At 27.6% G+C, this 25776-nt stretch overlaps 2 protein-coding genes and 1 pseudogene across 3 annotated transcripts; all 3 read right to left on the bottom strand.

Annotated features, from left to right (window-relative positions):
- Positions 1–299: 299 nt before the first annotated feature.
- On the bottom strand, positions 300–3637 carry LOC112773297 (ETHYLENE INSENSITIVE 3-like 3 protein). Of its 2 annotated transcripts, none has more exons than XM_025818378.3 (3): positions 3186–3637; positions 832–2596; positions 300–743 (listed from the first exon to the last, which is right to left on the bottom strand). In XM_025818378.3, the coding sequence occupies exons 1-2, from the start codon at positions 3218–3220 to the stop codon at positions 862–864; spliced, it is 1770 nt and encodes a 589-aa protein (XP_025674163.1). In that variant the 5' UTR covers positions 3221–3637; the 3' UTR covers positions 300–743; positions 832–861. The 2 variants fall into 2 exon arrangements, with proteins under 2 accessions (XP_025674163.1, XP_025674164.1); XM_025818379.3 differs by having other exon boundaries at positions 832–2591; positions 3186–3583.
- A 2104-nt stretch (positions 3638–5741) lies between these two features.
- Positions 5742–10014, bottom strand: LOC112772639 (beta-glucosidase 12-like; annotated as a pseudogene).
- A 3693-nt stretch (positions 10015–13707) lies between these two features.
- LOC112772668 (beta-glucosidase 12) lies at positions 13708–25415 on the bottom strand. The gene is made up of 13 exons (XM_025817638.3): positions 25186–25415; positions 23907–23976; positions 19770–19828; positions 19434–19509; positions 19260–19337; positions 18804–18891; positions 18089–18344; positions 17265–17380; positions 15570–15787; positions 14991–15022; positions 14760–14862; positions 14552–14660; positions 13708–14106 (listed from the first exon to the last, which is right to left on the bottom strand). The coding sequence occupies exons 1-13, from the start codon at positions 25378–25380 to the stop codon at positions 13935–13937; spliced, it is 1572 nt and encodes a 523-aa protein (XP_025673423.1). The 5' UTR covers positions 25381–25415; the 3' UTR covers positions 13708–13934.
- Positions 25416–25776: the final 361 nt, after the last annotated feature.

Raw genomic sequence — 25776 nt, 5'->3', positions numbered from 1 at the left:
CATATTTGAACAAAAGGTAAACTCCTCAAATTTATTTTTATAAGATTAAAATGATAAAGATATCTTGAAAAGCTTAAAAATATCATAAAAATAAAATAAAATGCTCTCCTTTTCATTAATAGTAAATGATTTTTCTATTTAATAAATGATTTGTATATTTTATCTGAATTTTTGTAGAAACATTTGAACAAGTGGTAAACATTCCCATTGAAGTATGTCTTTGCCTGCAAACAAGCTTCACAGAAACGGAGCCTTTGCTTTTGAAAATATCCAAATTGATATGGCAGTAACATCCATGGTTCTACTTAAAATATCCAAATTGATATAAGAAATTAAGAATACAACAACGGTTCTAATTTCTCATGCATCAATCAGCCTCTGAAATATACACAGTTGCACATCTTCCCAACCTACAAAGAGCAGAGGAGGGAGCATGAAGACATTCATCATGAATTAAACTTAGAGGCAACCCTTTTCCAAAGAAATTCACCTAAATATCCGTGATACTTTAGCTATTCCAACAATTGTCACATTTGTACACAAAACCCCAAAATATATTTATTGTTGTGGAAAATGGGGCAATCAAGAGAACAAAATTATGTTATGATTCTCCCTGTATATGAATTGATGAGTTGTCAATTGTTAAGATTGTATTCCTCAACTTCCAACTTCATAAATACTACCACCAACAATCTGCGAACCCTCACGCAGCTGGGTAACAAGTTTTCGGATTTGAGTAATACCTGGAAAACGATGAAACAACCGCAGTACAGAAGTCAAGATACATAGGATAACCGAGAAAGCATAATTTAAGAGAGGAATAGCACTTACAATCATTGCCGAGTCACTAGTTCCATTAATCTATGCTCCAAAGTACTGGATCATTTCATCATCACCCAAGAAATCATCCAAATGGAATGGTGGACTGTTGAATCCTCCAAAATCTAACGACATGCTACTGATTGGCGATCCAAAGAAAGAATGATCTATAGGTCTGTCAAGCTCACTTTGGAATGGATCTTTACCAAAATATTGCAAATCTCCAGTAATTTCATCTCCTTTCATATTATGTTCTGGTTGCATAGAGACTGCATTATCTGGCTGCATTGGTTCATCATTGCCGGGCTGCAACTGCTGTCCATCATGACTAGGGTCATACCCTGCCACTGGATTATAAATATTGTAACTAGTTCCTTGATGCATGTCGGGGTTTTGCACCTCAGGATAGTGCAATTGCCTACCGCTCATATACATGCTTTCCGAGGGAACTAAGTTGTTCAGATGAAGATAAGAGAAATGATCAAATCCAGTTGCCGGTAGTTGAGCTGGCACCTCAGGTCCTTTATCCACTAGTCTCATAGAAGTATCTGTATCATTACCCCGTTCATTTCCATGAATCTGCCCAACCACCTGAGCTTCTGTCTGGTTCTCACTGGGCAAAGTGCTTACTGGCTCAACTTGTAAAGTTTCATTGTTAGGTTGTGGTGGTAATTTTTTAGTGGTATTTGACCTCAATCGAGGTCTTTTGGGTCGTTTCTCAGCTTGATCTTTCTCTTGAATAGAATTCCTTCGCGAGTTATCTGATGGTTCAGCATCTGTAACTTGATTTCTCCTATCTTCTTTAGAAGAAACAGAACCAGCACCATCATCAACGCCATCAACATCATAATTGCTATCACTACTAGCGGCTGGTTGCTTATTTTCAGCAGGAACAGTAGGTGGCACGTCTGTAATTCCAGACGTACCATTATCAGTACTATACTGCCTAATAAGAGCTTCTTCTCGACTTAATACCCCTAACCAAATTGCACTTTCCTTTGCTGTCATCTTATCCTGCAAGCATTTTGACTGGCGAACATGCCTCCTTATTTTTGCAATATCAGGTGACATGTGCTTTATAACGGAAGTTAGCACTCCCACTTTCCACATCTTTTTCAAATCATGCGGCTTCTTATAAGGAGGACTCTGATTATGGGGTAAATTTGATTGGATCCACCAATCTTCATTCCCGGTTGGCCACCAAGGTGGGGGAATACCCTTTTCCAATGGATACTTCCTCTGAGGAGGATCACAATGTTGCATCAAAGAAGATAAGAGTGACCCAAGTGTTGCATCTTGCAGGTCTTGGAGAGTGCTCTGAGAGTTCCCATTTCGATTGTTATCAGCCTCACTCATAGCAAGACACTCTGCTTCATACTTTGTTATGGCAGCAGGGCCATTCTTATCGAACTTTACCTTCTCTTTCCACCAAGCTCTAATGTTATCGGAGGAACCACTCACCGGTTTTCCCTTTTCAGGAATGATTCCATACACAAATCCACGAGCTTTACAGACTTCCATAAGCTTCAGCATATACTTAAGAATACCATCTTGTGCTCTGGACATCTTCTTCCTCCGAGCTTGATCAGTGGTATGCCTCGGCTTTTGCTTCTCTGCAGCTTGCTGTGCTGCAATCTTTTGTTTTTCCTTGAGTCTTTTGAGTTTAATTCGATCCTTCCACATCCTCCTCTCCAATTCTTCTGCTTCAATCTCTTCATCACTGACATCTTTCTCCGCTATATTATGGCATCTAATATCATCAACATCTATATCTGAGCTGTAGTTCAACATGTCATAATATCAGAAGATGCTCTATTCAATAAATTGGGGAAGAAAAAACAAGCACCAAAGAAAAAACAAAACAAAACAAAATCGCTCAGTCAGGTTTCTTCTAAAAGGATTCAATTAACTTGGTCCCTCCAAAACCACGAATCGACATCGCATGTGCCAAATTATTAGTTCCGGAATAAGTATAACTAATTAACAGTCAAAATTTCATTCCCTTCTCTATTCTGTAACATTTCCCCAAAAGTAATACACTGAAGCAGACATTGTTTTCAATCTATAAACTCCCCAACGAACACTCTATTCTGATGAGATATATTCCTCACTGAAATTCAACAAAGTAACTGATATTCAATATGGAATTTATAGTTCAGCAACTATTGGACATATCTATAGGATGAATCCCAACAACACCAACACAGTTAAAGCTAATAGTGATTCACAGAGCAAATATATGATTCACCAAATATTATAGTACTAAAAAAACCCCACAAAAAGAAAATATAAGCACGCATGAAAAATTGAAGTTGTGGGTGGGAATTAAAAAAAAAAAAAGGAAAAAAAGGAATTTGAAGACATACCAAACATCAATTGCAATTTCTTCGATTTCTCCCATCTACAAATACTTAGAGGCACGAGGTTGGCGATATTATCTGCTGGTTGCAATCACCCAAAAGGAGAGGGAGAAAGTAAATACCCAGGAAAAAAAAAACGATTTTTATTTAGGTTCCTTTTGCTTTTTGATTATGATTATTGATTATGATGGAGAGGATAGCGAATTCAGCAAAAACAATAAGAACCCAAGAAAAGGGTTTTGCTTTCGCTACCCAAAGTTGCCCAAAATTGAATGCTATGCTAAGCTACGATTCTGCGCAGAGAGAGAGAGAGAGAGAGAGAGAGAGAGAGGAAATGATGAGAGAGACAGAAACAAAGACACAGACACCGAGGAGAGAGATGACAAATTTAGCTCAAAGTGTTCCATTCAATGTTTCCGATCCTCTGTGTTGCGCCCATTCTATCTACTCTGCACCCTTCTCCTTTCAAACCTCAATCTTTTATTTTATTTTATTTATTTTTTGAACCTCAAACAATAAAACTTATATAATACTTATAAAATTAAAATTAAAAAAAAAAGTAAAAACTTGCAGTTATTTTGAATTAATAAATTTGATTAAATTATTATTTAATAACTTTTAATTATTAATTTTACATAAAAATAATTGTATGTAAGTTTCTATTAATAAAAAATAATAAAATACAAAGCCTTATACTTATTTGTTTTGATTTGATATTTCTCTGCATATGTAATTCGGTATATTAGTTTTTTTTATAATAAATAAATAATAAGAATAATTGATATGCTTTTTTGCATGTAAAGAAAGCCATCACTTTTTTTTTCATGAACCATGGTTTTCCACACGTGAATACACATACAAAGTTTTTTCCCAACTGCACTTTGAATTATTTCCATGTCCAAATTTGCAAACTAGTTTCTTAGATAAAGATTTTTGAATTCTATCAGGGAACAAAATTTTAAAATTGTGTTCCACAATATATATTTAATTTTAATAGATTCATAAGTTATTTTTTCTTTTATTTTCTTTTTTTTCCATATCAAAGAAAAGGGAAGAATAGTAGACTATATATATTATTATTCTAAATTTAAATGAGGTATCTAAAAGACTTAATTTCTAAATTATAGAGTCAATTGCAATAAATTAAATAAGTAGGTTATTTTAAAAATTAAGAACTTTATTTTATATATATTGACAATGTACATTTATAATGTTAGTGTTATTTATATATAGTTGAACTATATACTTTACTTTTCTTTATATATTTTACTTGTCTTTGGAATTAAACTGTTATTTAATTAGATATTGATATTGTCTTTCTGTATGTATATTCATATAACTATATTATATGTAAAAAAATTAGTTATCAAATTAATTATTAGTATAAACTATATATTAAAAAAAAATATATATATATATATATATAATTTGATCATTAATTTTTTATATAAATATTTTTTATATTCATAGGACGTTTAAAATAATGAACTAAATTAATAAGTTTTATTAACGTGGTAATGCATAATTATTTATTTATTTATTTATTTTACTTTTCTGTCCTCACATATGTAGATAATTAATTAATTATGTTATCATTCATACCGATTAAATCTGATCTTACAGTATTATTTTGAAATAAAAATAGAAAATTATAATGTTATATAATGTAATAAATATATGGAGATGACCGAGATACAAGAAAATCTAAAAATAGTAAAATTCTAAAATACCGTAATAATGTATTTAGACAATTTAATGAAAAAACAATGTATTTGGACGGAATAAGGTGTAGGTGCATGGTCAATTCTTTACATTCTATATTTGTCAATTCATTTTCTCTTTTCTCGTCACATGTTTTTAAATATATCTAACAAATAGATTTCGGTTCGAAGAAGCCAATTACTTCGAAATTCGAATAATCTACGTGAAAATTTATGGTAGAAATTCTGAGTACAGTTAATGTATCAATGAATTATGAATTATGAGTTGAAAAAAAGTTTGAGAAACAATAAATAAAAACTAATACAAAGCATTCTAAAATTATCTTATTTTATATTTTTTAATTATTTATCTTATTTTATTAATTATTATTAAAATAATTGAATAATATTAAATATAATAAATTTATAATTATAGATATTATATATATAAAATTATATATATTAAATTATATATAATAATAAAAATTTATATGTAATTATTTTTATATAAAATTAATAAGTAAAAATTATTAAATAATAATTTAGTCAAATATTTTAAATTATTTAACAATTTTTAAATATCAACATGGTATAAAAATAACTGCATATAAATTTGTATTGTATATAATTTTGAATGTCATGTTTATCAATTTTTTCCGTCACTGTTTCCTAAGAAATTGTGAGAGACTTTTCAGTTTTCAGTCACTGTTTACATAAGATCTTGTGTATATCGAACATTCGAACTTAGAGTTATCTGAATCTTTCTCAAATTTATTTTTCAAATACTATAAATAAATGGTTTAACACATATTCAAGATATAATATCTATCCTAATCCTTATACTTTTTAAGCTATTACTGACTTGAGCATTACAGTCTCTCAACAGATACACCTTTAGAGATGCCGACCCAAAACAAAGAGATTTGCTGCAGCTTCATGTCCTGATCCTATAAATTTATGACTATGAAAGGTAATCCTAATTTTACCTTCGGAGTAAATTTAGAACTCATTCTGTTGATATTGAAGTGAACCTAAATAGCAAACTAGAAAATAGATAAACATAAATGGAGCAATGATCATATCATTAAAGTTTTACATTCCATCACATGATTTATTCAAGGTGAACACAAAAACAGTCTAATAATATCTTTTGAGGAAGCTTTTGAACCATTTTGCAGAAAGCTTATTATATCTCTTGTGACCATTTTTGTAATCCACATAATTTAGTCCAAATCTCACAGTATAATTAACATGCATTCCATTCAAAGTTGTCAAGCAATGACCATGCAAAGTATCCTTTCACATTTGCACCATCCCTTACAAATGAAAATGGTAAAGTTTAACAGATACTTCAAAAAGAAAGAAAGAAAGAAAAGATTGAATAGAGAAGCAATAACTTACTTAATAGCATGTTGAAGATAAAAAGAGATGATGATAATAAAAATCAACTCTCAAGGTATCTAAAAGGGCCACGTCAAGTGACAGTGTTGGATCATTGTACTCATCAATACCTACAAATTCATAGGACAAATTAAAACATGCAATGCAATAATGTAAGTTTATTTTTACCATTTTCTGTGAAATAAATCAAGGGGTTGTTGTACTTTTTCTTGGTGTGAAGCAATAGTTCTCGAATTCCTTTTGGATAAACATATAACCAAGTTGAAGCAGCCTGCACATAAATATGATAATGTCAATCTTATGTTATAGAAAACGAAACATATAATAAGTTACAAATTAAATTTGATTTTGCTACACATATACATACCCTTGGACCTATAGGAACACCATTGCGTTCGGCTGCCATTATTATAGAAACAATTTACACACCATTAGTAAAGTCTAACATATATATATATTAAGATTAATTGAAAGATAAAGTAAAGAAAAGTGTCTTTACTTGCAAAATTGACATGAGAATCAGTGGCATAATTTGGTTTTGCAGACAACAGCTTAAGTACAGTGGAAGCATAGTTGGTGGTATAATAGTTCAATTCAATGAAATCATATGAATGTATGAATTGCTTAGATTTTGCTCTTTAAAGAACTAGTTGAAGTGTTAGGCAATCTACTTCCAACTATAGATTTCATGCTTTCTGGATAATCTCCTGTTGTCAAAGGTTCCATAAGCCTATATAAAATAACAAATAACAGTTTTACTTAGATTCTAAGAACCAATCAACAATTTAAAAACAGAATAAATGGTCAAATTAGTCCCTTAAAAATTACGCATTTTTTCAAATTTGTCCCCAAATTTTTTTTAATCAAATTCGTCATTCAAAAATTTTAAATTAGTAATGTTAGTTTTTTCGCCACTTTCATTGCTAATAATGTTAGAATTTGTTGATGTGACACGTTAAGTGACATTATAATACACACCTATTAGTCCTAGTTGGCAGCTGACATAATAAGTTTATGAAATTAGATCAAATCAATTCTAAAATGAGGGATTCCAATGCCTTAGGTTCTCCCCTCAATTAGATTTTAATTTGATTTAATTTCATAAACTTATTATATTAGTAGTCAATTAAGACTTTTAGGAGTTTATTGTGATATCACTTAACGTGCCATATTAGCAAATTTTAATATCATCAACAAAGAAAATGACAAAAAAACTAATGTAATTAAATTAAATCTTTGAATGATGAATTTGATTAGAAAAAAATCTTTAAAATCATTGTTTCAAACTTGTAAGGCTAAAAATGAACCTGATACTTGGTCTTGCAGAGTTGCACAGCAGCTGCATGAGCAAGAAGTTCATGGTGTGCAACCACATAAGGTTCTGTTCCTGAATCGCCACCGGTGCACTTTTGGTTCAACCATTTGAAGCATCGACCTGGTGCCTTCGCACCAGTTGCATAGCCACCTTGGCTATAAGTATATGGTTAATTAAAAGTTTCACTTTATCTCCAAATGCTTTGAAGCAAACATCCACATAATCTTGATAATCATTTCTAAAATAATAATGATAATTAGTCATATGAAATGGTTAATCAATGCAAAAGAATAATTAATTACTAATTAATTAACTAACTAAATAAATATCAGCTATTTATTAATTGTTAGAAACTCAAGTGTAATTAACTTCATATGAAGTTAAAGTTAAATGATTTGACAAGTTTGACTGAATTATCTATCTAACAACTCTAAACTATCAATTTTACACGAAGTTAACGGCGATGACTCATTTGGGAGTATCCTAGGCCAAGAAATATATAATCTGTAAGCATGCATCTAGATTCAAAATCATTCATGATCCCAACATCTTCCTTATAGTGGTGATATTGGTCATTTGCAACATCTCCATTGCTTCTATCTTCTATCTTTTCTGCACGTTGTTTCCACAGTAAATTAATTATATGCTTAGTACAGTAATTAAATATGAAAAATTACAGAGTAAGAATATATATCTTCAAAATACACAAGAAGATTATTATACATATAACCTTGTCCTTTTTCATTCAATAGGAAAGAAGAAAATCTAGTAATGAATACAGAGAGAAACAGAGTTGTAACTATGTATGTGTGTGATTATTAAGCCTCTACCTTTATATAATCAAGGAAACATTTCAAGTGTATCGGGAGTACCGGTGCTCCAATTGTTTTAACTGTTAATTTTCTTTCTCGATTTTTGTGAACTAAAAATCAAATTTATTTTTACCGATTGAATGAAGAAGCACGAAGAGTGATCATCAATAACAGCTTAAATCAAAGAATTTTATATCTATGGCTATAGTTTCAATATAGTTTCAGTAACAGCTTATTGTTGGATGCCATAATTTCTTAGCTTCGAATATTGTATTGCGAATTTGTGACCATTTTTATAACAAAAAATACGTAACCTTTATTAGGCTTTTAGTTTTAGCTACCTAGGTTTTATTTGTCATTCTTGTTGATCCACCCGTTATAACTTAGTCGTAGCTGTTATATAACTAATAATTTGGATATCAAAACTACTCTATATATAATTTAATATCATATGCGATAAAAGAATTTTATATCTGTTATTACTAAATGGTTATAAGACATGTTTAACTTATAAAATAACACAAATAAAAAAAGATACCTTCTAAATCCATTTTTTAATCTTGTATCGACTGCTTCAAATACTAATTTGGATATTAGATTGAAATGCTTTTTATAGATATATACACTTTTTATTATGCTTTATCCGAATTATAACTCACCGCAACCTCTTAATTGAGTATGAGGAGTTTATGTCATTTGAGCTATTACTCATTGACTATATCCATAAAAGAAATTATTATAATTAACTTTTATTATATTCATTTATAATGTTATATTAAATTTTATTAAAAATAATACATAGTTATTTTAAAATATCATCTTTGACTTTTTAAATTTTTTTAGAAAAATAGTTTAAGCCAGACTAAATACTAATTATATTGTGGTTTATACATATTTTTCTCTTTTTTTTTTTTTTGGTGACTGTATTTTTCTCATTAACACAATCAAATATTTCCCTTTCAATTTATCTGAAAATAATTAATAAATGACAAACATAAATTAAAAAAATAACAAATATAAATTAAAACTACAAAAAAATACATATATATTTTAATAAATATCTTGCAATATTTTCTACTTTAATTGTATTTTATTGTCAGCATGTGCCTCTTCTCTTAATAGTATAATAAGATCAATACACTGAAAAAAGGAAGTTCAAAAAAGAAAAGAAAGAAAACGGGACCCGAAACGAAGAGGAAGCCATACCCAAGTCACAAAGTCCAAAAAACAAAAAAGAACAAGAAAGATGACAAAAGAAAGAAAAAAGAAGCCATACCCACGGGCCGGGCTTTTCTACCCGAAATTGATACCAAAACAAGAAGTAAAAAAACGAAAGAAATATGACCAAACAAAAAAAAGACTCATCTTCACATGGGTGAGGGGGAACACCCCTTTTGAGTTTTAGCCCTAGCCTTGGCCCACTTCTGGGTGGTGACTGCTGCTTGCCTGGGTCTTCCTAACGCGGGGAAAGAGACCGCAACAACAACGAGAACTCCAACCAATAGGCCAAAGAATAACTTTGCAAGATCTTGGTCTTCTATGAACGGCAACGGCCATGAGAAGGTTAAGTTGAAAAAGCCTAGAGAGAGTTCGATTTCCACTTCCATAGTTGATGATAGACTAGCAAGGGATTTGAAAAACGGTAACAATTTCTAAGGAATCGGAGTGAACAAACGGCGGAGGTGGAGGCGGTGTCAGCCGAAGGTAGCAGCAGTGTCAGTGTCGATATGATGAGATTAGAAATAACCTACATAGTGTGAGAGAGTTTAAATACTAATCCTAAATTTTTGGTGAAAAGTCATTAAATTTGTAGAAAACATAATTTTTGTTCTGATATTTTCCATTATAAAAATGACAATCTTCGCTCTTCTTTTAAAACTCTTTTTCGAAATTCGAAAAGTACAATACCCATACCATTACAAGTTTATAAGTGAGCAATATACTATAGCATGACTTTGGAAAATTTTAAATTTATTTTGATGATAAATAAATATTATTAATTTAATTAAATTACAAAATTATCAATTTATTTTTAATTCATATGTATTGATTGTTAATTTTGTTTATGTAGATTTTAATTGGGCCAAAAATAAAAGAAAATTATTGCAAGCCCGGCCCATATATGCATCTTACCTTTAGCCTTATGTTAAATATGATTGTGATGGCTGAACTGTTTTATTGGGCCAGTTTGATTTATTACTGCAAGTCCAATGTACTTTTAAATAGTTAGCTTTATTTAAAGTGTGTTATATTAAGTGAGTGAAATAATTTGTGATTAATTGGACCAGAACCATCTTAAACTCAGCCCAAAATTAAATTGCTTGGTAGAAGGCAAGCTTGCATGGTCCGAAACCATTAAGCAAAGAAAGCAAAACTTCATTACTTTCAACGGATCCCACCTTTCATCATGTGATGGATCTCAAATTCAATCAATTTGAATTTAACTTACATTGGAACCATGAGAGAGAAAGTGTAATTGATATGATTGATTGCATTAATGCTACACGCTACTCAGCATAGAGGAAAGTAAAAGCAACTCACTTTAATTAATTTGTTCTATTTCATTTAATTGCTTTTCTTTCAAACTCTCTCTTCTCTCTCATCTCTCTTCTCTATTCGGTCATATCACAGTAGCAACCATGGAAGCTAAAGCTAGCCACCGAAGAGAAGGAGAAGCACGCCACAAGACCATCACAATGATGGCAAGAAAAAGAAAACTAAAAGTATGTTGTGGCTAAGATTCTCATCACTTATGGTAAGATTTGGTGAAGAGATCTTGGCTTCTCCATACCCAAAAATGGAAGAAAAGATCTCGGTCAGAGAAAAAGATCCTTGGAGAGGATGGTTTGACTCTGATCTTGCTCAACCACCACAGGAGGTAGCTACAGTGGCTATGTGATGGAAGAGGCAGAGATTGGAGCAGATGAAGCCATCATCATCAAGCATGCATCAAGGGTTAGGAATCCATCTTGGAGAGCAAGGTAAGGATGGATGGCTCAGATTGATGAAGATTGGTGACCAAGGAAGGACTAAAGGTAATTGCATGTTGGGTTTTGCATGGGTTATCTCTTCTCTCTTTCTGGCCGAACCGGTTCTACTTTGAAGAAGAAGAAGATTAGCTTGGTTTGTTTGGTTTCAACCGTGGAGGCTTCTCCCTATAAGTAAGGGTGAACAGCCAGGGCTTGAAGCAAGGAGTGAGAGTGCAAGGCACAGAGTTCTCATAGCTACCTAAGCTAACAGAATTTCTTCTCCTTCAATGTTTTCATTTTGTAAATTTTCTGTTTAATTTTGTCTGTCTTGAGTCTCATGGAAAAAGGCAAACAGTGAGATTTGTAAGAAAAAGACATAGAGCGAAAAAAGGCAGAGAGTGCAAAATTAAAAGAAAAAGCCATAGATGTCCTTAGAGATCCTTTGTACATCTGTGTTGTGTTTCATGATTATGTGGGAATCTCCTTGCAAGTTGGGTTAGCACTTAGCAGTTGAAAGCTTGGCTGTGACCAAGTCAAGTTCAGGATTGGGGTTTAGATTCTAGACTTGTCTCAGATAGGAAGGGTAGTTCCTAGAAAAAATTGGTGATTGTAATCAAGAATGATTATAGTGAAATTCCATCATCTTTGTGATGGAGGCTGGATGTAGGCTGCACTGCACTTAGCAGCTGAACCAGGATATATCTGTGTGTAATTTTCTCTCTCTTCTATTCCATTTCTGTTTCTGCTGCACAGGAGATAAAACTGAAAAATATCTCGTGCTGATCGACGAGACAAAAAGAAAAGTCTTGTGGCTGGGTACGAGACAAAAGAAAAAGCCCGCCTAACCTGCACCGCCTAAACCGCGGGCTTTGGCGGCGTGGGGCGGGCTTCCCTGCCGGGCTTAGTATTTTTTTAGTAAAGGGTATTTTTATAATTTTTTTGCCAAAATCCAACTTCTCCCAACCCAACTTACAAGAGAATGAAGATGAAAATTAAGTGTTTTGGATTATGTTTATTTTGTTTTAGAGACAATATTTATAATTATGTTTTGGATTATGTTTATTTTGTTTTGGGAACAATATTTATAATTACAAAGACTTTAATGTTTGTGAATATAAAAATTATAATTTTTTTATACATTTAAAAATTATAATAGTTAAAAAAAATTTATGTCTTTTATATATATTATTTAATAGTTAAAAAAAAAAAAAGATATTTGACGAGTTTAGCCCGTCGACCCACTAATCCACAATTAGACAGGATGGGGTTAGATTTTGAACCGTCTTACTAGACGAAACGGAACGAAACAGAATAAAACAGACTTCTCCAATTGCCATCCCTATCTACAGATAGGGTATAGATTGTCATCCCTACCAGGGTGTGCCTCCTCTCCTTAATTAATAATAAGATATAAATATGTTCGTTGTTAGCTATAAACACAATTCTATTAGCCAATTTAACGTTGCAGATTTAATAACGTTGAAAAGTTTGCTTTCATGCTTTGTATGCTTTGAAGTTTTACTATGTGTATAGTTGGTTTAATTTGTACCCAATCGTATGTCTAATTAATTTTTTAAATGTGTATGTTTAGTTTAATCTTTTGTGCATTAAAAGTTTAATTCCGTCTATATATATATATTATATAATTAATATTTTTATCTCTAATAATATTAGGGAGATATAAATCTTTTAAAATTATGTCGATCATTATAAATTATAGTAAAAAAATTTATAGAATCAAATTACTTTTACAAAAAAAATCGTAGGAGACAAAAATTTCCATCGGTTGAGAAAACCTAAGTCTTCGTAGATAAAAAAATTAAATAATAAGATTTTTAGTTATTATTTTCATGTGAAAGAGTTTAATTCTTTACTAATCATTAATTTTAACATTTATTATCTAACATTTAAAAGAATTTGATGTATATACTTTTATATTTGATTAAATATTAAATCTATTACATAAATAGAAATAATTAATTTTTATATTTATTATTTAAAAATATTATTTTTTTCTTTATGTATATAAAAATATAATTAGATATTAATATAAAAAAATTTATATTAGTAATTATAAAATTAACTCAAATTTTTTTAAATAATTAAATCTTAATTCTAATTTTTAATCACAATATTAGTATTCTCTCCAAATCTTATATGTTTAAATGTGTATATTTAGTTTAATCTTTTGTGCATTAAAAGTTTAATTCCGTCTATACTCTATATACATTATATAATGTAAGTCAATATCCATTTGTATAGGGAGAATTTCCGGTATAAAAAATAACGTCATGGCACTATTTTATCTCTATAGCTATAGTCTCTAGACAGTAATAATAAGAGGATCTTAATCTTATTTGATTATCATACTAATTGTGTTACAACAACAAAAGTAATAATAAATTAATTGATTAATTGAAAAGATACATCTACATACTGTGACACGATCATATAAAACAATTTTAAAAAAAAAAATTACATGCAAGCAATTATGATATATAATCATTGAAGGTTTACTTAATATTGTTTGTTGGAATCACTAGAATTATAATACAAGTCTAATATTTTTTGAGAAAGTTCTTGAACCATTTTGCGGACAGTTTATAATGTCTTTTCAAACCATTATTATAATCCACAAAATTTATTCCAAATCTCACTGTATATCCTGAAGCCCATTCAAAGTTGTCCAATAATGACCATGCAAAGTATCCTTTCACATTTACGCCCTCCCTTATTATCATAATGCCAACAAATTGAACAAAATTAGAATTTTAAAAGGAAAATAATTGAACGTTGAATATATAAGATATAATTATTTTGTTAATTACTATAATTTTATTAAAATTATAATTAAATTATTATTTTAATTTTATAATTAGATCATTTTTAGTATAAAATATATTAAAATATAGTTAATTAAATATATATTTTTTTATAAATTAAAAATATTCATAATTAAAAATTTAATTAAATTTTTAATTGTATATATTTTAAAAAAATATTTTATTAATTTTAATATTTTTGACATAAAAATGATCTAATAATTATAAAACTAAAAGAAGTATAAAAATCTAATTATATATATATATAACGATCTAATTAAAAATTTAATAAAATTATATAGATTAACAGAATAATTAAATTATTATATAATAATATATAATAAACTACTAACCTTATTGCGGACTGAAGATAAAATAGATGGCGATAATAATAATCAATTCTAAAAGTATCTATAAGAGCTTCTTCAAGTGATAGTGTTGGATCATTGAACTCATCTATTCCTACAAATTAAGTCAAGTATATATAAAAATTAAGAACAAAAAAATGATAATTTAAAGGTAACAAAAAAAATTAATGGTTTTCTGACTTTTCTCTCTTACCATTTTCAGTGATATAAATCAAAGGGTTGTTATATTTTTGCTTGGTATAAAGTAATAGCTGTTGAATTCCTTTTGGATATACATATAACCAATTGGAAGCAGCCTACAAACGTGTAAAAAAAAAGAAAAATAATTACAAATATAATGCTAGGTAATAAATAAATTATAATAAATAATACGTAGCTTTTTCAGTTATTTGATGAGACTATTTATTTATAGTTTTATACATACCCTTGGACCTATGGGAACTCCATTGCGTTCAGCTGCCATTAAATAAAAAATAAAGTGGTGACATTTGGAAATTGAATATGTATGGTAATCAATTAATTAATTGGATAATACTAGGTTAACAAAAAAAAATAGCAAGAACTTATCTTATTTAGTATTCATTAATTATTATGATAATTAATGAATACTAAATAAAACAAGTTATGGCTGTTTTTGGCTAAGATTCAGAAGGAAAGAACTTACATCAGTATCTAAATTTAAATTTAAACGTGGGTTTGATTCACACTCCATGTTCTGATAAATATTTACCATCCGAAAAGAAGAAAAAACAGAGTTTTTATCTAAAAAAATGCCTTGAGAAATAACAGATGTATAGAACCTTTTAACGAGATAGTATTTTTTTAACTCTCTCCAAATAGAATCTATTCCAAATATATATATCATGATTCCTTACTTCAACAAAGTATAAATATCTAAATTTAATATTTTTAGATATTTTTTCAGATTTATTTCTTTAGTTACCAAACATTTTCGTAATTAATTATATATTGAAAACAATATATAAAATTACTGTGTGCTTACTTGTAAGATTGGCATGGGAATCAGTGAGGTAATTAGGTTTGGCATTTGTGAGCTTATGTGAGTAAGCAGCATAGTTGGTGGTATAATAATTTAACCCAATAAAATCAAATGAGTCTTTGACTACTTTGACTTCATCTGCAGAGAATTTAGGCAACCTTTTCCCTACCAAAGATCTCATGCTTTTAGGATAATCTCCTCTTGTCAATGGTTCCATAAACCTGTACAAAATATCAATATTTTTATAAAAATAACTTTTAAAAAATACATATTATTATTAAAAATATTTTTAAAATATATTTGATGACTTTTTTATGCAGATATAATTTTGTAGGTAAAAGACTAATTCATTACGAATTTTAAATTTAAAAAGTTTTATATATGTATAATAAAATTTAAATATTTAACACTTATTTAAGTGAACGGATAAACTAATTATCCGATCAATATAAATTCATTAATATGGTATTAGTAAGTTCGTCAATAATATAATGCAGATAAAGCAATGTGATAATATAATAGAGGATTTGTTGGCTTTTGAAAAAGTTATACCGAATTTAAATTCCGAATTAAACTAAAAAAAAGTAAAATATAAAAAAATTTATAGTAGTGTAGGTAAGTAAATGTGTATTATGTAAGATAAATTTTTTTTTTTATAAATATATAACAAAACAAATTAAGGCAAGGTCAGTAGGCAAATAAAGTTTTCTTCCCTTTTTTTTAAAAAAAAAAAACTTTTTATAAATCTAACACTTAATACAGATTAAAAGAGAAGTCTAAAAATTAAAATTTAGTTTAGTAGAGAACAGTGTTTGACCAAAAAAAAAAAACATTGTTTAGAATGGTGCAGTGGGAAAGATATATACATACATGAAAGGTTTTCCTGAAAATGGTTGGTAATCTGATAGTAGAATCGCTCTTTATAAATCAAAATTCATATTTAAATCTATATGACTGATTTGTTCCAGTATTTATTGTCCACCATTGAAGAAACATACTCAATGAGCTAGTAAAACAAAACTATGAATGCTTTATGACAAAATGATGTACTTTTTATATTTAATTCTATTATTCTATTTAAGTCATAAAGTAATAAAGTATATTATTGTTACTAGAAAAAGAATTAGTGATAAAGCCCTAATGTTTTTCAAATAAAGAGAACAGATTAAAAACTATTATATATTTAGCTGTATATATAATAAGTATATACTATAGAAAAATTTTCAAGTGTACCGTCATATCGGTGTATCAGTGATTTTTAACCGTTGATCTTAATTATATATATTTTTTATAATTAAGATCAACGGTTAAAAATTACTGAAACACCAATATGACGGCATACTTGAAAATTTTTCTATAATTGTGCCTTTGTTATATATAAGTTAACAGTTCCGCTACGTTACCAACAGCATATCTGCCAACTTCTGCCAACTCTTATTTATAATTATGTTTTATGGAAGTGTGTTCGTAGATGTGTCTAATAAAAATGTCTTTTTTATAGCTGTGTTTAATAGAAGTGTCTTTATAGATATATTTTTTGGATATGTCTCTTTATATATGTATTTAAAATATATTAATTATTAGACACATCTACGAACACACTTCCATAAAACATAATTACACATAAAAGTTGGCAGAAATTAATAGATAATATATTGGTACCCTATACTTTTCCATAAGTTAAATGCAAGTACTTACCATCCAAACATAAAGTCAATTGCTCTCTCCGCAGCCATTTGATCAAGTTTGCTATTTGAAGTTGGCACAAACCAATGAGACACCAAAGTTATACCTATCACACCCTTCTGAGATTCCTGAGTTATGTACAAATAAATAAATAAATAATATCATAAAATTACTTCTCAAAAATATAAACTAATAAAAAAAATATATAAATAATTAAATATTTAATACATTATTTTATGCAAGAGTCTATTTTTTAATTTGTATGATTTTTTAAAAAATTTTTTCTTTTTATTTATCTTCATGTAAACTTCTTTTTACCATAAACAATAATTAAATTATACACTTTTATCATAAAAATTTAAGGTTTAATTACTCTAGTTCCATAGTTTTACTGAATTTTTAATTAAATTTCTATATTTTTTTTTCTTTTCGATTGAGTCCTTATATATACTATATCAGATTTTCTAATTAAGTCTTTAATGTGATAAAAATACTGAAATTAACAGAATATTTTATTAAGCAAAACGAATATGTCTAATATTTGACTGAATATTCTATATAGTTTAATAGAATATTCTATTAATTTTAACGTTTTTGCCACGACGGGACTTAGTTACAAATCTGATATGACATAGAGACCTAATTGAAAAGAAAAAATATAACGATCTAATTAAAAATTTGATAAAACTATAAGAACCGATAGAATAATTAAACTAAAATTCAATCCAAATCTAGTAAATATTTTAAAATTTTCCATCTTTATCTTCTTTTTTTTTTTTTTGAATAAACAACAATTAAAATATAGACTTTTTTATCATAAAAATTTGATATAATACCTGATATTTTTTCTTGTAGAGTTGCACAGCAGAAGCATGAGAAAGAAGTTGATGGTGAGCAACCAAATAGGGTTCAGTAGCAGAATCACCAGCACTGCAATTTGGATTCACCCATTTTGAACATCTACCAGGTGCAAGCATGCCACTTGCATAGCCACCTTGGCTATATGTCCATGGTTCATTCAAAGTGATCCAATGCTTCACTCTATCTCCAAATTCTTTAAAGCAAACCTCCGCATAATCTCCAAAATCATTTCTAAAAAGAAATTATAATAATATATGATAGCTTGCTTTATTATTTTGGGTGAAAATTATTTTATTTTATTTATGGGTAAAGTATACTTTTTGTCCCTAAAGTTTGACAAAAGTTTCAAAAATATCCCTGAGTTTTATTTTGTTTCAATTTTGTCCCGAAAGTTTTCGATTTGCATCAAATATACCATTGGCGGCTAATTTTTCAAAAAATTTAAGACCAATTCAACAATAATTTCATAAGAACAACTCTCACAGGCAAATTAAGCATCATTTTCATGCATTATTGTTAGATTGGTCTTAAATTTTTTGAAAATTTAGCCGTCGGGGGTATATTTGATGCAAATCGAAAATTTCTGGAATAAAATTGAAACAAAATAAAACTTAAAGGTATTTTTGAAACTTTTGCCAAACTTCAGGGACAAAAAATATACTTTACCCTTTATTTATTTGTAGCACTTACATAATGTTAGGGCTTAAGAAGCCACCATACTCGTCTTCTAATGTCTGGGGAAGATCCCAATGAAAAAGAGTTACAAATGGTTTTATACCTGCAAAAATATAATTTCATTTGAGATTATTATTATATATATCAACCGTTACAAAAATAAAAAATGTAGGTAACGATGCGTAAAACTTTGGGTATAATAATCAAAATAATAACTAAAAAATCAAGTTTTTTTGTTAATTTGGTTTTTAAAAAATTAGACGTCTTAAGTTGATTTTTGAAAAATACAATGATGATTATTTTACATATATATCATTATGTGAGAAATAAAAAGACTAATATAATTCACAATTATATTTTTTAAAGATCAATTTAAAATATTTAATATTTTAAAAACTAAATTAATACACATCTAATCTTTTGAATAAAGAAATATTTTGATTTTAACCCTAAAATTTTAGGTATTCTAACCATTTGATAATAATTCATCAATGAGATTGTTGTAATATTTGATTCCTTCTTGATTTATGCCTCCACTAAGCTTTCCTTCTGTTCACATACATGAAATTCATTTAAAATAGTTAATAACATGAAAGATCAAATCAAGCCAAATGAAACTAGCTAAGGCATATGATGATGACTTACTTGGGAGTATTCTGGACCAAGAGATAGAGAATCTATAAGCATCTAAATTCATATACTTCATAATCCCAACATCTTCCTATATATGGACAAGAATCAATCTTTTTTTTTTTATGAAATCATAATAATCAAGGAAAAAATAAGCATATGTATGGGAATTAATGTGATCATTGTTCTTTTTATTCTTTATTTATATCATAGTATTTTAATATAAATATGTTGCATAATTGATTCATCATTATTATTTTAATGTGGATTTTTATATTTATTTTAATTTTTTTTAATATTATTCTCCTTAATTTTGCTGCCATTTGGAATTTAATATAATATATATGATACCTTGTAGTGGTGATATTCGTCATTTGCAACATCTCCATTGCTTCTATCTTGTATCCTTTCTGCGTGTTGCACGCAATAATCGTCAGATATGATATGCCAATTAATTAAAGGGACTACTCCACCAATATAATAATAATAATAATCAATACACAAGAAAAATAGTTTATAAAAAAATATGAGTAATGTTAGGGCCAGCAACTTTTGTGATTGGTAGCCATCAAATAGCCATCAATGATGATCTAATGGTGTGTGATTGATGTGAGATTTCATCCAATGACTCACATTTCTCTGCTGGTTACATGCTGGCCAAAATTCAACAAAACTACTGGCCTTCTAGACTTTTCCAAAAAATATTTTTAATTACGAGATGAGCTGTCATTATAAATTTTAAAAAATATCTTTCAAATGTTTTTAACATGATGAGTTGTACTTTTTTTTACTGATTCTCTAATTCAATAGAGTAAAATTTTTTTGTCGTGATGTAAATTTTATTTAAAAATTTGTTGAATCATTTAACTGGTTAAGTTAACGAGTAAATTAACCAACCAACTCAAGTTCGTCAGATATATAGCTAGTATGATATATATTTTAATTATTTTAAACATTATGGTTACAATTAATTCTCAATATTAAAAATCTCTTTATTTATATATTTTAATGTGCACGTTCTATAATTATACTATAATGTATGGATATTAATATAGATATAGGACATGATATAATATAAAATACATAGGTATGCGAATTTAAAATTTTTATAACATATGAGAACACGGTACATATATAAAATATAAAATATTTTTTAGGACAAATCACTATATTAAATCAAGGGGAGAAAAAATTACAGAAATCTGTCAAATCAAAAATTGGTTCATGAATCAACCAAGAGCCATTTTATATAATTCGAATCACACTGATTCGAACTACTCACACACGTACACACCTAAGTTGATTCGAATTAGTGGGTGTGTGTGAGTAGTTCGAATCAGTTTGATTCGAATTACATGTATATAAAATTTAAAACAATCTAATTCGAACTATATAGAAATGTCCATTGGTTGATTCCTGAACCAGTTTTTGATTTGGCTGATCTTTGTAATTTTTTGTTGCCCTTGACTTATTTACGTTATTTGCCCTATTTTTTAAATAAATTTAATAATATTTTGATATTTTATTAATATTAAAATATAAATTAATTTTTTAATTATACAAAATATTTAAAATATATTTTGTTTTAATAATTAATAATATATATTATTGCTAAACTCATTTAAAAAATACATGTTAAAAATAAGATTGGACATAGTGATATATGATGATATTTAAATGTATTTACATTTTTTTATTTTTTTATTGAGACATAGTTAAACACAAAAAACACACATCAAACAAATAACAATGTGTATCGTATTCGAAAATGTGTCTGATACAAAAACACACAAATTAAAAAAAAAAGTGTCCGTGCTATATATATATGAATCAGTGATGATGAATAGCAAAATTTAAATTGAGTTTATTTCTATTCTCTCATCTACCTAATTAGTCTACGGACAAGATCGAGGTTATTATTTTATATATATGTTGAGAGAATCATGGATCCAAGTGCTTCTTAATTTAATTTTATACAGTAGTCAAGTGCAATCATCCCATTAAAGAATGTTAAAAAAAATAAAATAATTCTACAATGGGGAACAGAATCATCAATCATATGATTCATATTCAAATCTCATTACAAGTTTATTTATATAATAGTTGAGAGATAAAATATCTGACGATATATTGAAGCTGATAGCTTAGAAAATAATTTTCAGGTCTCCATGTCTTTATCACTACTTACTAACAATATAGATATATTATTTATAATTATGTATAAAGACGGATTTAACTATACTTAAAGATATACTTATACTTAGTTTTTCAAAAGCATAGATTAATATTTTCCATTTGATAAATTAAAATTTTATATCTATGTTTTGGGACTTTTAAAATTTAAAAATATTTTTTAAAGTACTTATAATTTTTTTAAAAAATATAAGTTATGAATTTTAAATTAAAAGGTCTAACATGATATTGTATATTAATAAATAGAAACAATTTATTATATATCATAGTTATTTTAAATTTAAAACAATTTTATCAAAAAAAATTATTATAATTTATACTTTTTAAGAATATTCATTTTATCTTACTAAATACAACTATTACCATTATTTATTCTTTTTTAAAAGAAAGAAACAATAAAGATACATATCAAATCAACTCTATTAGAATTGAGATTAAATGTACCTAACTCTATACCAAAAATGTCTTATTAGAATTGAGCATAAATATTTACCTATAGATAAGTGACCTAACAATATTAAACCAGATAAATTATTTTAACATTATATTAAAATTGAGATTAAATAGACGTAACTCAACTTCAAAAATTAACTCATGAAATAAAAAAAAAAATATTTTATATTTATAAACTATTTACAAATTTTATTTTTGAGAGATATAAAATTTATAATACACATTTAAAGTTTGGTGAAAACTCAGATGAAGTCGACTTCACGTGAAGTCGATTTCACCTGAATTTTCACCTTAGAGTTTTCTCATATATACCAAGTAATGCCACAAGAATGAGGCGAGACAAAGAGGCATAGATATTTGGTGATTGTTTTGTAGAAAATGAAAATGTTATATATAGTGCACAAGAAATATGTATATATGTTTTGTTTTGTATCAATTGAGTAGTGATTCGTGTATTCTTGATGGTAATACTAAAACAGATAGATAAATTATTTAATTGATACGTTTTTAATTTTTTTTTTATTTGAGTCAAATTTATACTAATGATCAAAAGAAATAAGACAAGCCTATAATGATAAAGGCCACGGACAATAATAAGACAGTGCTTCTCTATATTATATTTTTTTTCCCCAGAGAGCGGCCATTATAAGATTTTATTTGAATATTTCCTTGACCTATATATTGACATATATACTATATTTTTTTTTTTACCAAAGATATGAAGACTCGAACCCGCAACCTCTTAGATGAGTATGGGGAGATTATGCCATTTGAGCTATTACTCATTGGCAAATTTGAAAAGATAGGAAATTCGAACCCGCAACCTCTTAATTGAGTATGGAAAATCTATACCATTTGAGCTATTACTCATTGGCCACATATATACTACATACGCTTAACTAATTAGTGCCAAGTTATTCTTTCAATTATTAAATATTAATCATTTAATTTTCATCAGGTAAAACTTTTTATCGGATTTTATTACATTGTTACTCTTGGAATAAATGTTAACCATATGGTATTTTCGTTTGGCCCATGTATAACTACTTGAGGATTAATAAGGGTATAAGCAAATTCGTGCTATTCTATAGCAGTTATTTACAAACGTTTCTTATGACTAAGTCTAATTAAATTGATAAAAATTAAACAAAAAACAATCGCATACATTTATCATGTAGTTCTTTATATTTGTACTTTTCAACAAATTTTTTTTTTTTTTACAAAATATAAAAATTTTATTATAGAGTAATTTCTTTTGTATAATAGCAACGCATACGTACGAACTACCTACATATGTTTGAAGAAAAAGCGCGACGACAGCAACAGCAACAATAACAACAACAAAAAATAACAACGCATATGTACATATGTTCGAAAAAGAAACATGTTATGACTTAGTTGAAAACTTAATTTTAAAAAATTTAGACATCTAACTTTATTGATTCTATAATTACCAGTATTTTTTACTCTTTATTGCTTTGACTTTTTTATATATTAAAAAGTTCATATATTAACACTTATTTTGTATCTAAATACATTGTTTTTTAATATATTAAAAAGATCAAAATGACAATTATTTCAAAACAATAATAATTATGTCTTATATATATCAGCATACAAAAAAATATATATTATTTTTCTAAATTAATTAAAGGAGGAGTAAAAATAAATAAATAAAGGGGGTGCATAGACCGGTAGCGTTTTTTTTTTCTTTTTAAAAAGAAAGGATTTCCCAATTAAAAAAGATGAAACGGCATATTGAAAGTGTTGGCCATTTCAAAGTTGGTGCATCTAAAATTTGATTAAAAAGAAAAATGAGTTAGCAAATTAAGAAGTAGTCACCTGGATATTTGTGGGTGAAGGTATCCCATATGCTTGCTCCTCTTCCACCTTCCCTTGCTGCACCTTCATACTGTATTTCTTATATGCATAATTAGCTACCATACCTTTGTTTAAACAAACAACTAGAGATATAATTATTTATATTTTTTATAAATTTAAATTTTTGAAATAAAATTCTTTTATAAAGTATAATAAAATTCTAGAATGTAATAATCATTATATTAAAAAAAATAAGACACTAAAAATTTGAAATAAAAGGGTTTATATATAATTAAGGTTTAAATCTAGTTGAGGAAATATATTAAAAATATAAGGTTTAATTATTCTGTTAGTACTTATAAATTTATTAAATTTTTAATTAAGTTTTTATATTTTTTTTAATTGGATCTTTACATTGATTTTAATTTTGCAATTAGATATTTTTCATGTCAAAAACGTTAAAATACATAATATTTCTCTTAAAAAATATGTAGTTAAAGATCTAGTTAGGTTTTTAATTGTGAATACTTTCAATTTGCAGAAAAATATTTAGTTAATTCTAATAGAAATAACCTAGTTACAAAATTAAAAATAGTGTAGAGATCTAATTAAAAAATATAAAAATTTAATTAAAAATTTAATAAAATTACAGAAACCAAGAAAATAATTAAACCAAAATATAATTATAAACTTAAATTTTTGAAGAAGCAAATAGTATCATAATACTACAAAGTACAAACATAAAAAATAGTTAAAATAAATTTCAAATAAAAAATATTTAATATACATACATATTATTTCAAACAATTTAAAATGACATTTCCGCTGATATTTTTATATGAAAACAATTAATCAAGTTATAACAATTAATGTGTGAATAATCAGCTCAGCTAGCTCTCAGCTTTTGTTAGGAAGTAGTTTAGAGATGCAATTAATCAAGTTAATTAACTAAGTAAAAGTTAGTTACCACATCCCTATATCAATAATATTTCAGAGACCATCTAAAATTGTCTTAATTAACATTCATTAATTATCGTTAAAATAATTGAATAATTTTAAATATAATAAATATGATTATAAATATCATGTTATATAAAATAACTTTAAATTTTGTGTTGTTAATATTATTTTATATGCGTATACATGCATTGAAAATTCAGATAAAGTCGACTTCACGTGAAGTTGATATCTGAGAGTCGTTGGATGAAAATTTAGTTAAATCAGTCAAATCTTTTAATGGCTCTCAGATATCAACTTCACGTGAAGTCGGCTTTACGTGAGTTTCCACCATTATGCATACCTGGTAGGATGAGGAAGCAGTTCCAAAGATGAAGGGTTTTGGAAAAGAGGTTCGGTTGAGGGAAGAAACATCAAGAATGGGAGAAACTGGTGATGCAGAAGAAGAGGAAGTGATAATAAGAGCATAGAAGAAGAAGAAGAGAGAGACAAGTACGAAAATGGGCTTGTTATTATTGGGTGCCATATATTTCTTCATCAGTTGCGTGGTTATTGATTGTATTGAGAATTTGTGACCCTTTTTATAACAAAAAATAGGTAACCTTTATTAGCCTTTTAGTTTTAGCTACCTAGCTTGTCACCCACCTATGTTTTTTTTTTTTTAAATTAAAAGTGAGATTCGAATTCGAAACTCCTAAGTGAAGATAAATAAATTATGTCATTTAGTGTTTGTTTGTGTGCTATTAAATTGATAAATTTTTTTTTATTTTTTAGTTTGTTTGGTAAATTTTTAGTAGTAAAAATAAAAATACTAAAAGAAAAATCTTTTTTAAAAAATTACAATTTACATCTTTTTTTTTTTAAAAAATTTCTTTAAAAAATTATTTTTTACGTAATAAATAAATAAAAAAATATTTTTATATTATTATATTCA

This window comes from Arachis hypogaea, chromosome 18 (assembly GCF_003086295.3).
Source record: "Arachis hypogaea cultivar Tifrunner chromosome 18, arahy.Tifrunner.gnm2.J5K5, whole genome shotgun sequence".
In the NCBI taxonomy this organism is placed as follows: Eukaryota; Viridiplantae; Streptophyta; class Magnoliopsida; order Fabales; family Fabaceae; genus Arachis; species Arachis hypogaea.
This window is presented reverse-complemented; position numbering and strand designations above follow the sequence as displayed.

Bases quoted from the DNA above. Each gene is read 5' to 3' on its own strand.
- LOC112773297 (XM_025818378.3), bottom strand. From the start codon at position 3,220: ATGGGAGAAATCGAAGAAATTGCAATTGATGTTTG. The intron at 2,597-3,185 runs GTATGTCTTCAA...GTTGAACTACAG, and splicing joins GAAATTGCAATTGATGTTTG to CTCAGATATAGATGTTGATG.
- LOC112772668 (XM_025817638.3), bottom strand. From the start codon at position 25,380: ATGAAGAAATATATGGCACCCAATAATAACAAGCCCATTTTCGTACTT. The intron at 19,829-23,906 runs GTGACTACTTCT...TGCAACACGCAG, and splicing joins CTTCACCCACAAATATCCAG to AAAGGATACAAGATAGAAGC. The intron at 17,381-18,088 runs GTATTATATCAA...TACATAACTCAG, and splicing joins TCTACAAGAAAAAATATCAG to GAATCTCAGAAGGGTGTGAT.